The following is a 14,439-nucleotide window of genomic DNA, read 5'->3' as shown; positions in this document are numbered from 1 at the left end:
AAAAAAATCAAAAACTAGAAGGCAAAATTGGCTGCTCAACTGGAGAACTGGCCCTTTGGCATTTGTGCATTCCCAAGCCGAAGGTCAAATAATCGCCTGACTCACAGCATTATCAAACTCGCAGCTTTTAGGCTGGTTGTCACATGCCAGCCAAATGCTACAGCCCACCAGGTGCTTAACAACTCTCCTCTTTGTGCAATTCCAGGTAGCTTCAGAAAAGAAGCCAGTAAGATGCAGTGGTTAGAGTGTTGGACTAGGACCTGTTAGGCCAGGGTTCAAATGCCCATGCAGCCATGAATCTCACTGAGTGGCCTTGTTCCGGTCACAACCCCTCAGGCCTAGCTGTAGAGTTGTGAAGAGGAAATGAGGAGAGGGAGAACCACATATGCCATGGAGGAAAGGCAGAGTATAAATGCAGTAAAAAAATAAAAAATAAAGTGGGTTTTATCAGGCATTCAGGGTGAGCAATCTATAACTCACATAGTGTATGTAGCTCAGAGATAGATAATTTGAGATGCCCAATTCTGCCAGAGGTATACAGCCCCATGTTTACTACAACAGGGGCAATGCTGCAAAAGCCAAAGCAAGTGGTGCAGACATAAACTACTATTGCACGGTTGGGGGGAAAATGGTTGGAGGTGAAAAGTTTTTAATCCCTCCAGCTCTAGGCTGGAGAGAGAGCCAGTGTGGTGTAGCGGTTAGGAGCGGTGGACTAATAATCTGGTGAACTGGGTTCGTGCCTCCGCTCCTCCACATGCAGCTGCTGGGTGACCTTGGGCTAGTCACACTTCTCTGAAGTCTCTCAGCCTCACTCACCTCACAGAGTGTTTGTTGTGGGGGAGGAAGGGAAAGGGGAATGTTAGCCGCTTTGAGACTCCTTTGGGTAGTGATAAAGCGGGATATCAAATCCAAATGCTGCTGCTGCTGCTGCTGCTGCTTCTTCTTCTTCTTCTTCTTCTTCTTCTTCTTCTTCTTCTTCTTCTTCTTCTTCTTCTTCTTCTTCTTCGCAAGGAAATGGCTTCCTGGCCACACTGTCACCTTTCTCACCTCAAAGTTTCTCCTCTTTGCCTTCAAAACCCTCCACAGCCATACCTCCTTTATATTTCTGCTCTTATATACTGACACATTTCTAGTCGTCACCCTTGCTCCTCCACTTCCACACCTTCCACCATCTGAAAGTTTCCTGCAGACCCCGCCCCACCATTAGACAGAGTGAGGTAGTTGCCTCAGGTAGAAGATGCAGGATGGGCAGGCAGCCTGTTATTCATTCCTCCCGGGACCCTTGGCCATTCCTATCTTTGTGAGATCAGAGCTGTGCCCATCATGCACCACCTAAAGCTAGCCAAAGCTGTTACAGTTGTAGGTGCCAGAGACAAATTTTCTGTTGAAAGTCTTTCAAGACTTTCATGATGCCTAGACGCGAGACCACCAAGGTGAAGGGTTATTTAGGTGTTTTAGCGGAGTCAAAGTTTAGTTGTGGCAATCACGTTATTGCATTTTTATTCTTAGATCAGGGGATTGCTGAATTTCATTACAGTAATGTGATGTAGCTTGTTGTTCACAGTTACTTAAATTTAACTTTTTGATTATGCAAATTAATGATGACGATGTTATAGACTTGCAGTGAATAGGTTATCTACAGTACATTCATAGAATCATAGAGTTGGAAGGGATCCTGAGGGTATGTGTAACTGCAATAATCTCTGCCTCCATCACTTTCCTCTTCTTCCTCTGTTTCCTTCCTGTGTCTAAGATTGCAAACCTGCTGAGAAAGGGGGCTCTCAGGCCTTTATTTGTAAAGCATAATGTACACTGACAACAATTAAACAAATAAAGATCACTGTAGGAAATTATATTTAAAATACCCAGTGAGGGAATCTGAATTTTCCTGAGTAACATCGCAAAACACTAATACCTTGAACAACATGGGCCCAAGCAAAAGAATAGCAAAGCCAACACCAAGATTTCCTCTGAGTTCTATATGGAAGTGTCAGGGAACTGCCATCGGAGCCTAGAGTGGAGGTAAGGCTCCCCAACGATGCAGGAGAAGGGACCAGCAGGGAGAGAGAGAAAACTTCCGTTGAGGAAGGAAATAGGAGTGACACCAGGAAGCAAGGGGGGACTGCGGAGAGAGGGCTCCAAGACTCTTCCACAGAGACCAGCAGGGAGAGCCCAGGACCTCCGTTGGGCACGCCCACTCTGCGCAGGAGACTTCCGCGCAGGGAGGCTAGGAGGAGACTTGGGGTCAAAGAGCTTCTATGTTGGAAGAAGTTCAGAAAACGCCCACTGACGGATTCTGCCAGCGACTGACACAGCCATGGAGAAAGGGCTGTCCAGCCAGGGAAAGGTTTAGCCAGACAACGTTGCCTAGAGCAGCAGCCCCCTTACGCACGAGCAACCCCCAATTTCCTTTACAGGAAGGGTCCCATATTTTGTGAAAATAAACAAGCAATCATATGCATGTGGAACTCACTCAGTTCGGAGATGCTTCCAACACAAGTTGCCAGGAGAGACTGTTCTAAAGTTCTAAGTTCTAGTTGGGCATAAGCATCAGCTCTTCCATTACTGCACATGGATCCATCGTTGTAAGGACTGAAGTATGCAGGCAGAGAAAGTACACCTAGAAAGAGACAGAGAAAAGAAAACATGCCTGTTAGAAAGCACCAGGATAAATAAAACAACACAGAAGAAAGAGGAAGAATGGTCAAAAGTGTGTGCTGCTCCATCTTTGTAACGCTTCCTCTGCGGCAAGCCACAGTGCTGACTTATGAGATGTAAATAAGATTGATCCAACCCATCTTCATTCCCGGTGAACTTCCAGAGCACGACCCAATCAAAGTGGTCAGTCACGTCTTCTGCTATCTTGTAGGGCCTCTCAACATGCCTAAGAGTGGTAGAATTAGCAACAGTACCTGGATTGGAGACCTCTGAAGTCTCTTAAATAACAAAGAATGGGTTCCCACCTATCTAAACCACTTGTTTAGCAGTAGGGCTGTTACAAGTAGAGATAAGCATGTTGTGCAAAGTAGACTTGTGCCCACAAAGGTCCCTTGCAGAACTTAGTAGGATCCAACCATGGGTTTGGTTTCATGCTCAGCATCTGCCTGAACATCTGGACTACAATTTGCTTCATATGATTTGTGTCAAAATGTGGTATGACATATATAAGCTGCTTTGTACAAGGATGTTTGCAGAATCTGTCCACAAGACAAAGGCTGAAATACAGTGGTACCTCGGGTTACAAACGCTTCAGGTTACAGACTCTGCTAACCCAGAAATAATACCTCGGGTTAAGAACTTTGCTTCAGGATGAGAACAGAAATTGTGCACCAGCAGCGCGGCGGCAGCAGCAGGCCCCATTAGATAAAGCGGTGCTTCAGGTTAAGAACAGTTTCAGGTTAAGAACAGACCTCCGGAACGAATTAAGTACGTAACTAGAGGTACCACTATAGAAGACTGTCTGGTCACTTCTAGCCCAATGATTCTGGTGGCGGAAGAGACCATATGTCAACTTAGCATTGACACTTACACTACTGCACTGGACAAAATGAGTTCTAGCGTTATACAATGCAATGAAAATGAGGTCATTATCAGTGAAGGTTGAGCCAATTAGTTCTGTTAGGTTAGCACTAGAATAGTAAAGGCAGAATAAAAGGGCTCTAAGAAACTATGGCTGTACTGCTGCCTGTACGTGCCAGAAAGAAACAATGGTCAGGATCAATGAGAAATAAAAGCCCCTTCATTCGGTTTTCAAAAGACTGTAATGCTGCATTGGGCAAAACAAGTGATCTGTACATAAACTGCTATTGCACAATTGTAGCAGGGCAGATTGTTTCAAGCACTTCCAGCTTTGGTCAAGATAATAGGAAATGAGTGTAGACTACGAAGTGAGTTCAGTGGACCTCTGAATACCAGATGCTAGGCACAAACAGACAATGTTGCTGCCCTCATCCCTTTGTGTGCTTTTCAAAGGTCTCTGGCTCATCTCTAGTTAGGAAAAGGATGGTGGATTAGATAGGTTACCCTCACATGGAAGGATGGTAACGTCAGAGGTGGGACAGAAGAACTAATGTGTGTGTACTCTCTCTTTTTCTCACCTCATGTGCAGGAGAGTCATTGGTCCCATATTGTCTGATTCAGCCCACAATGGATAGAGAAAAGATGTGTTTGAGAGAAGGTTGGATAGTGTTTCTGTTACAGATCTGAGCATCTACGCACGCTCTGTGGAAACATACTCCAGTCATGACAGACAAAGCTATGCTGCTATATCTTCTAGAGATGGCAATTCAGGTGTCCTTTTGGCATGTTATCTGGTAGGCACTGATAACATTTGCTATCAGCAAATCTTGTTTGTGCTGATGAGATCATTCTACAACTGCAATCACATCTAGCTGAATGAGCGTTGTGCTAATTTGAAGCAACACAATTGTCAAAAGAAAGACATATTAGGATACTTGGTTTATTCATCATGATGTTCCTGCCCTTCGACTTTTGGCTGCAGCATTTGTTTCCCTCGCTGATCTCACATGCCTTCTTTTCACATGCTGGTGAGTAGGAAAGCCAACAATGACATCAGCAAGGACTTCCTGGGTATTCTGAGGAGAAGGAAATAATGCAATCTGCTGTGTCTCTGCACTGTACATCATTGTGAGCTAATGGGAAAGCCCAGCCAGCGGACAAAGTCATTTGCATATTTGGAAAGCAGAGAATAAACAGCAGCAGCACATGCCAACAATATATATTTTGTTGGAAAACACAGGGAAAACTACCCATCTTCGCCCCCACCGCAAGAAGAAATCAAACTGATTCCGATTCCCTTTCCCTACATTAATACCCCAATTTTCCCCCCTAGTGCACACACTGATCTCACAACTGTGGCAAGGTGAAAATGGGCTGATTTCCAGATGATTAATTCAGAAGCACACAATGCCATAGAAGGTGGAAGGAGAAACTAAGGAATGTGCTAATAAAACAAAATGATCACTTAGAAATAAACAAATAAAGCTACACTTACTTTGTTCCAGGAAATTTCGATGCCTTTTTAAAAAAAAATAACTATAGGAAATAAATATTTTTATATGGACATCACCAGATGGGCAGCATCGAAATCAGATTGATTATATTCTCTGCAGCCAAATATGGAGAAGCTCTATACAGTCAGCAAAAACAAGACCGGGAGCTGACTGTGGCTCAGATCATCAGCTTTTTAAAGAAAACTTCAAGCTTAAACCGAAGAAAGTAAGAAAAATCACTGAGCCGGTAAGATAAAATCTAAATCAAATCCCTTATGAATACACAGTGGAAGTGAGGAACAGGTTTAAGGATTTAGATTTGGTAGACAGAGTGCCTGAAGAACTATGGATGGAGGCTCGCAACATTATACAGGAGGCAGCAATGAAAACCATCCCAATGAAAAGGAAATGCAAGAAAGCAAAGTGGCTGTCCAACGAGGCCTTACAAATAGCGGGGGAGAGAAGGCAAGCAAAATGCAAGGGAGATAGTGAAAGATACAGGAAATTGAATGCAGATTTCCAAAAAATAGCAAGGAGAGACAAGAAGGCCTTCTTAAACGAGCAATGCGAAGAATAGAGGAAAACAACAGAATGGGAAGAACCAGAGATCTGTTCAAGAAAATTGGAGATATGAAAGGAACATTTCATACAAAGATTACCATAATAAAGGACAAAAGTGGTAAGGACCTAACAGAAGCAGAAGACATCAAGAAGAGGTGGCAAGAATACACAGAGGAACTATACCAGAAAGATATGGATGGCTCGTACACCCCAGGTAGTGTGGTTGCTGACCTTGAGCCAGACATCCTGGAGAGTGAAGTCAAATGGGCCTTAGAAATCACTGCAAATAACAAGGCCAGTGGAAGTGATGGTATTCCAGCTGAACTATTTAAATTTTTAAAAGATGATGCTGTTAAGGTGCTACACTCAATATGCCAGCAAGTTTGGAAAACTCAGCAGTGGCCAGAGGATTGGAGAAGATCAGTCTACATCCCAATCCCAAAGAAGGGCAGTGCCAAAGAATGCTCCAACTACCGCACAATTGCACTCATTTCACACGCTAGCAAGGTTATGCTTAAAATTCTACAAGGAAGGCTCAAGCAGTATGTGGACCGAGAACTCCCAGAAGTGCAAGCTGGATTTAGAAGAGGCAGAGGAACCAGAGACCAAATTGCAAACATGCGCTGGATTATGGAGAAAGCTAGAGAGTTCCAGAAAGACATCTACTTCTGCTTCATTGACCATGCAAAAGCCTTTGACTGTGTCGACCACAGCAAACTATGGTAAGCTAAGAAATGGGAGTGCCTGATCACCTCATCTGTCTCCTGAGAAATCTCTATGTGGGACAAGAAGCTACAGTTAGAACTGGATATGGAACAACTGATTGGTTCAAAATTGGGAAAGGAGTACGACAAGGCTGTATATTGTCTCCCTGCTTATTTAACTTATATGCAGAATTCATCATGCGAAAGGCTGGGCTGCATGAATCCCTAGCCGGAAGATTGCCAGAAGAAATATCAACAACCTCAGATATGCAGATGACACAACCTTGATGGCAGAAAGTGAGGAGGAATTAAAGAACCTTTTATTGAGGGTGAAAGAGGAGAGCGCAAAATATGGTCTGAAGCTCAACATAAAAAAAACGAAGATCATGGCCACTGGGCCCATCACCTCCTGGCAAATAGAAGGGGAAGAAATGGAGGCAGTGAGAGATTTTACTTTCTTGGGCTCCATGATCACTGCAGATGGTGACAGCAGCCATGAAATTAAAAGACGCCTGCTTCTTGGGAGAAAAGCAATGACAAACCTAGACAGCATCTTAAAAAGCAGAGACCTCACCTTGCCAACAAAGGTCCGTATAGTTAAAGCTATGGTTTTCCCAGTAGTGATGTATGGAAGTGAGAGCTGGACCATAAAGAAGGCTGATCGCTCCAATACTTTGGCCGCCTCATGAGAAGAGAAGACTCCCTGGAAAAGACCCTGATGTTGGGAAAGATGGAGGGCACAAGGAGAAGGGGACGACAGAGGACGAGATGGTTGGATAGTGTTCTCGAAGCTACCAGCATGAGTTTGACCAAACTGCGGGAGGCAGTGGAAGACAGAAGTGCCTGGCATGCTCTGGTCGATGGGGTCACAAAGAGTCGGACACGACTAAACGACTAAACAACAACAACAACAAACTATCATTATGAAGTCAAACCACATAGTCCTTGTTTTTCAAAGTGAAGGGTTTGATGAATGATGTGGTGAACTTAATGGCTTAGTAACTGGGTCTGTCATTCATATCATCAACATAGTATCAGCTTGAAAGAGAGAGTTCAGATACGTCTTTTCTTGGATTGGGGAAAGGCTAGCAGATAGACACTTCTGTGGCTGCTACTATGAGAGAACAGAAATATTCTACTGTTGAAGCTCCCAGGATCTAAGAAACAGCAAAAAGACTAATGCCAATCCATGTGTTTACATGATCCTCTGATATGCCAATGCTGTTTAAGTGTACCACTTTCATTCGTTTGGATAAATGGGGGCTTATGGCTTCTTTTCAAAAGAAACCAGTTAGAAATTCTAGTCTTAACACATTACCAGAAGAAAATTATTGCCAACCAGAAACTGATTCAGAAGCTGTACCAAATCAATGCTACAGAGAGGATTTTGTTGGCCAAACTCCAGCACAGAATTAAATGCACTTAAAGCTTTAAACGTTGTTGGATGGTGGTTGTTATCTCTCAGATAAGTGATGTTCTGGTTCTCTCACATCTCCTCAGGTTTTGAAGATTCCGGCCATAAATGGTGGCCCTTTAAATTGCCAATTCGTATATACCAGCATCTGTACTGAGACTGTACTCAGAGCATCTCTGCAATGTGGTGATCAAGACTGAACTGAGCAAAAATAATTAGTTTCTGGCATTTGTCAAAGTCTTTGAAATAGCAGTTGGGAATAAGGTATGTTTATTCTACCTCACTCAATACAGGAAACCTGCTTATGGGCTCTGCCAGTACCGTTAAAAAGCTGGCGCGACAGGGTGGAGTTCCAGTAAGCCCTTTCTTAAAAAACAAAATTATTTTGCCAGCTTAAAAAGTTTTCTTTTTTTTAAAGATTCCTGTCTATAACATGATACTTTTTAAAGGAACTGAAATATTTCCAGCTTCCTAGGCAAAATCAGTTCAAGGAAGGGGAAGGAGGAAATTGATTTCTCTCGCCCACCCCCCTTCCATCACTTCATTACTTCTGGTTTCAAAGAAACTAGTTTGTATGTGAGCAAAGAAGAGCAAACCATCTGGAAGCTGCAATCTGAACTTTTATTCCTGATAAGGGCCAAACTAAACTTGAGTTTAGATGTATTTTTGCATTTAACATACAGTTGTTTTTTTTAAATGCAAATAGCATCAGCGTGTGTGTGTTCGTGCGTGCTGATAATTGTTGGTACAGTGGTACCTCGGGTTACAGATGCTTCAGGTTACAGACGCTTCAGGTTACAGACTCCGCTAACCCAGAAATAGTACCTCGGGTTAAGAACTTTGCTTCAGGATGAGAACAAAAATCGTGCGGCGGCAGCATGGCGGCAGCGGGAGGCCCCATTAGCTAAAGTGGTACCTCAGGTTAAGAACAGTTTCAGGTTAAGAACGGACCTCTTGAACGAATTAAGCTCTTAACCCAAGGTACCACTGCATTGTGGCAGACACAGAGGAGGATTTAACCCTTTGCTCCCCTGCTGTGACCATGAGGAAATTTATTTGGTGAATGCCTCACTGCGCATTACCACTGAATTACCACAGCTTCTTTGGCCAATCCAAACAGGAATCTGAAAACCATTTTTAAAAAGGTGTTTTACAGACGCTAGGGGAAAGGTATTTCATAGTGGAGAAGAAGCCTCTGGCTGTCTAGCACTTTGCATGATTTCAACATTAGAAGGCAATTTCCTAGTCTTTTCCTTGTCAATTCTTAGTGGCTGTCTGAACAATTGCATGGCATCCAGAGGTGAAGACGGGGCCATTCCAGGAATGGCAAAGAGCCAGTAAGAAAAATATGAAAAGCTTAAAATTCCCCGCTCCTGAGACTCTTGTTACTGATTTGTACAAGAATGTGAGTTTAAAAATCTGACTCTCTTAGAAGTACGCAGAGACTACATACGTATGCCCCGTGGGCTGGTGGTCAATGATGACTGCAGGGCATAGGTCAGGAGGAATGTAAAGAAGTCAAGGTGTTCTGCTCATTAAACAGGTTTAAAATGCCCCCAAATACAATTACATCCCCCCCCCCATATTTTTCCTCTGGACAGAAAAAAACAACAACAAAAAACCAAGTAAAGAGAAACTATAGTCAGTTCAGGAAATTAAAGGGAAAGAAAAACATTTGAGGAAAATGGCGATGCTCAGGAAAAGCCCTGAAGGCGTGCAGCATTTGCTCAGTTCTAATAAAAATTAGAAATTGCATTCATATATAGCCTAAAATAATATTTTTTAAAAACCCAAACCAAAAAAGACAACCATCATGTGCCAAATCATATTGCCACTTCACCAGTGTAAAATCAAAGCTAAAAATTCATATATCCATTAATTTAAACAGACTTAAATGAATACGTAAGTACAATGATAAAAGCTAATAATAAACTGGCAAACTTACCAACTGAGATGGCCAAGACAGAATTAGTATGGCCTTAAAGCATGCTTTATTTTATTATGATGGATAGAAAATGCAATTTATGCAATTTAGCAAAATCTGAATGCAATTAATTGGTTAATGTGCTATTTAATAGCCAAATTTTTAATTTTAAGGCTATATTAAACACCTATTTGCACTTTAATGTATTTTATATAAGAAACTGGAAGCATTTAACAAACAATAATGAATTCAGCCACATAATATACTTTAAAAGTTTATATATTTAAAGAACCAAATGGATATTAAAGTATGCTGATGCAAGTAAGTAAGAATTAATCCCTTTATGGGTTAAGGCAGATTTTGCACATCATATTCTTCTAGACTAATTAATGCTGCTGTTTTTTTAACCCCATGCAGAATTGACAGATCATATACATTGATTTTTGTATGAATTTTTTATTGGATTCTTTTTTCTGCTATTACTCTTGTGATGATAGAGCCAGTTCCAAATATCACCAGTGCACCAATCTTCTGGGCTATTTATTAACTGGTATGCAAATGCATGACTTTTGATGAGGATTCTTGGAATTTAGATCCTTTTTAGACTAGAGACCTTCTGCAAGGCCTTTCCTACACAATCTCCAAGCATGCTCCAATCACAATTTGTCCTTTGAGGGATATAGTTGCATTTCCCCTAGTGGATGTAACAGTGTAGCATGATAGGCTCAGCCAAATGCACTAGATTGTGGGAGGGGCTAGATAATCTGAATAAGCAAGGTGGCCTCACACAGTTGAGGTCTGCTTTCTGAGTTATAGCGGATGCTGAAAGTTTATGGCTTTAGAGGGAAACAAACAGCACTTTGAATGGTACTTGGAAACTTAACTGGGAGTGTAGTTATCATAGGTATATTATGCTCTGAGATTTGCCCAGATCAACAGCTGGGCGGTCAATGTTCTTAATCCGGCTACAGCTCCATATTCAAGAAGTCAACTAGGCTACATAGCAAAATTAGCAGGAAACTTCCTGGGGCTATTATAAGAAACTGTTTAGATTTATCAGCATCTAGGGCAGGGTATCTTAACGAGGGTCATCACTCTTGCCAGGGTTGAAGCCCTTGAGATTTTTAGGGGAGTTTTTAATGTTTGAAGTTTTATTGTGCTTTTAATTTTCTGTTGGGAGCTGCCCAGAGCGGCTGGGGAAACCCAGCCAGATGGGTTGAGTATTATTATTATTATTATTATTATTATTATTATTATTATTATTATTATTACCTTACCCAGGTAATGCATAACAGTAAGTATTACTTTACAAGTCTATAGTGGTACCTCTGGTTAAGAACTTAATTCGTTCCAGAGGTCTGTTCTTAACCTGAAACTGTTCTTAACTTGAGGTACCACTTTAGCTAATGGGGCCTCCCGCTGCCACCATGCCACTGGCACACGATTTCTGTTCTCATCCTGAAGCAAAGTTCTTAACCTGAGGTACTATTTCTGGGTTAGCGGAGTCTGTAACCTAAAGCGTCTGTAACCCGAGGTACCACTGTACTCTGAAAGTTCTTACTGCTCACACAAGGAATTCTCAGTCTATTAGATGCGCCCGCTAATATACAAAGATGACTGGTAACTTCCTCTTTTCAAGTTGCATAATTGGCTATGTGGCTAGCACTAAGCTGCATCTAGCAGCGTGTTGGATCCCTGGTCTGCAACTGGTTTTCCCAACAGGTTACTTTGATAAGGAGGTCAAAGCCAAATCCCCCTCTCTGTCTGCTTCTAAGTCTTATTGCAACAAATGCTACTCCTAACCATCCCAGTTTTGTCTCTGGAATGGTGACTGGGGGACCAGATGGCACCCATCAGCAGGATGGATCTGGCACCCAGTTGCTGAGCCCAACTGTCAAATAGGTTTAGAACTGTTAATTATATCCTGCTCTAAGGCATGTATTTGGTATCCAATAACGTATATTGGATCGTGATGAGTGACGTTTATCATTACATTGGCGATATCCTCATAATTGTTTCAACTGAGCACAGAGCAGTGCATTTAACGCTGCACAGGAATATTTCTGTAGCAAGTAAAATCTTCTAATCTAATTGAAACCGCAACTCCACACTGGAGTTGGGCCAAGCCATCAAGAATGAAATCCTTATGCAAAGTGTGCCAAAATATTTTAAAAGACCACAAATGGTCAGGGCTTCCATTCATGTGCCTTCCTCATCACACCAAAGACTGCATTGTCCTACTACCATATTCCGAAACACTGATTCAGTGCTGTCTCCCAAGGCATAAACCCCACCTGCTAACTCAAACTCATTTCCTGGAGACACATATATTTTCTTCTCTGGGAAATTTCCCAAGCAGTTTCTACAAATGATGCCTATAAAGCTAGGAGAAGCCAAATTTTAACTAGATCTCAGACTCTGATTAGATGTCAGCCATTGATAATTGAACAACCGTTCTGACAATATAAGCCATTGTCAATAATTTGAACGTCAAAGCTTTCTTACAAAAGCTTAATAATAGTAAATTTATTATCATCATCAAGGAATAAACAACTATTTGACTTTTAGAAGACATCTAAAGGCAGCCCTGTGTAGGGAAGTTTTTACAGTTTGATGTTTTATTGTGTTTTTAATATTTTGTTGGAAGCCACCCAGAGTGGTTGCGGCAACCCAGTCAGATTAGCATATACCGGTAAATAATAAAAGTATTATGATTATTGTTATTTCATTATCAGTGTACTACAGTCAAACATAAAGCAGTTTCCTGCCCCTAACAGCTTGGAACTGATTTATTTCAAAAATAAATAAATTTAGACTTTGTGAAACATACCAATACCATATTCAAGGCTCAGGTTCAGACATGCAGTGCTGGGAACTGGGGAAACATTTTTTTCTAACTAAGTTTGACATTATTGGTTTTATGTATGTTTTCCCAATAATGTTAATAATAATCAAGTGGTAATAATATTTAGCGGATCTTTCTAGCAATTGGAGCCCAAATTAAGTAACTGAGTAATATCAAACATATGGATATTAAGATAATAAGGAATGGCAAAAGAAGAGGTTCCAGAACTGAGACAGTTTTCCTGTCTACAACTTTAAACACAGTTGTGTTGACAACACAGACAGTTGGGGAAAACGTAATAAGGCAGTGTGTTAAAACGCTGGTACCAGTCTGACTGGTACTGATTTGGCCAGGCCATGCAAACCATGTAAGTTTAATGGCTTTGTCTGGAACCAACTTTCTTGCCACATTCAATTTCATTTCTCTTTTGATTTTGTTTCTCCATGACCTCAACTTTTGGGTCTCTTACAGTGCAATCCTATACTTGTCTACTCACAGTCCCACTGGCTTGGATCCTAACATTTTACTATGTGAATGGAAAGAGAGTTAGGCTTACTGAAGAGGTCCTTCCTTCCGTGTATATATGCAAGAATAAATTTGGCTCCAAATCACAGTGTACTTTCAGGTAAACGTATATAGGATTGTAGCCTTAAATTGCCCTAATTTACTTTATGTCCTCCTCTGTGTGTTATCTCAAGCAATCTAATATAACTACAAGCAAAAGTGCTCTCGTTTATTGGAGTTTTCTACATATGTGTGGCGACCCTTTTTAGCTTTAGATCCCATGAACCTAAAAATATCCTTACTACTTCCCATAACATCTAAGATTATCCCCAAGGGATTGCTGTTTAACTAATTGACCTAATAGGAGCCAGATTGCACAGTCTCGTGTGATCAGATGACATCATATCCTGAGCAGATAATTTAAAGAACACTTGAAAAACAAGGTACGCTTCCATTGCAGCGTAAAATCCCCTAGCAACTCTCAAGTTATGCAATACCTTGTATTCCAGACTTGAATATCCTTAAGGGCATCATAATCTCCAATGTATGACAGAAAGCAGCACAGGGAGATTAAGCAATATGTCTAAGTTTTAAAGAGTGATTCAGTATTAATCATTAATCCAACCACACTTTTCAATTGCTGTAACAAATGCTATTTCCTTTATTTTTAAAAAAATCAATATTTTCTCTCAGGTGGCAAATACAATACATCCTCTGTTTTTTATCCTCACAACAGCCCTGTGAAGTAGGTTAGGGCGATACAGTGCCTGGGTGAAGGTCAACCAGTTCACTTCATGGACAGATGGATGGGGATCCCATTGTGGGTTGTACAGGCCCAGCCTGAAGCTCAATTTATAATTTATGCAAGCAAGGCGTAAAGTGTTTACCTGTGTAAATGCTCCACATATGCCTCATAAATATGTACTGGCCCATTTGCCTGTAGCATTAGCAATCTGTGGCCAGGACGGATGTGCCACTGGCATGCAAGTTCTACGCGACAATGGGTCAGCACATTAATGAGTCAGTGCATTTCAATGTGACAGGATGCGTATGGGTTACCTCTGCAATTCAGCACTCTACCACGGGTCCAAAATTCTAATCTAACTCTCTCGATGTATTAGCATAACCCATTGAGAAATTATTCTTCTCCTCAATTTGTTTAGGAGTACGGGTTTGCAATTTTTTTAAAAAACCCATAGCTTTCAGAGCACATTATAAAGACCATTTGCAAGTATGGCACAATTTAAGAGTTTGGAAATTTTGCCAAGATTTGTTTGATTTAAGGATGTGCATATTTTTATTGATCTTGTAAAGGCTTCCAGACTAAAAAACAAACAAACCCAAGGAATCTACAGTGGTACCTCAGGTTAAGAACTTAATTCATTCCGGAGGTCCCTTTTTAACCTGAAACTATTCTTAACCTGAGGTGCCACTTTATCTAATGGGGCCTCCCGCTGCCACTGTGCCACTACCGC

At 41.5% G+C, this 14,439-nt stretch overlaps 1 protein-coding gene across 2 annotated transcripts in view; it reads right to left on the bottom strand.

Moving 5' to 3' along the window:
* Positions 1-14,439, bottom strand: part of ABTB2 (ankyrin repeat and BTB domain containing 2) — a 148,603-nt gene that overhangs the window by 47,555 nt on the left and 86,609 nt on the right. For both annotated transcript variants that reach the window (XM_053388200.1, XM_053388206.1), the window contains exon 2: positions 2,474-2,620. In XM_053388200.1, coding sequence (XP_053244175.1) covers positions 2,474-2,620 — 147 coding nt within the window. The remainder of the gene's footprint in view (positions 1-2,473; positions 2,621-14,439) is intronic.

This window comes from Podarcis raffonei, chromosome 1 (assembly GCF_027172205.1).
Source record: "Podarcis raffonei isolate rPodRaf1 chromosome 1, rPodRaf1.pri, whole genome shotgun sequence".
NCBI lineage: Eukaryota > Metazoa > Chordata > Lepidosauria > Squamata > Lacertidae > Podarcis > Podarcis raffonei.
The sequence above is the reverse complement of the archived record's forward strand: the minus strand, read 5'-3'. Positions and strand labels throughout refer to the sequence as shown.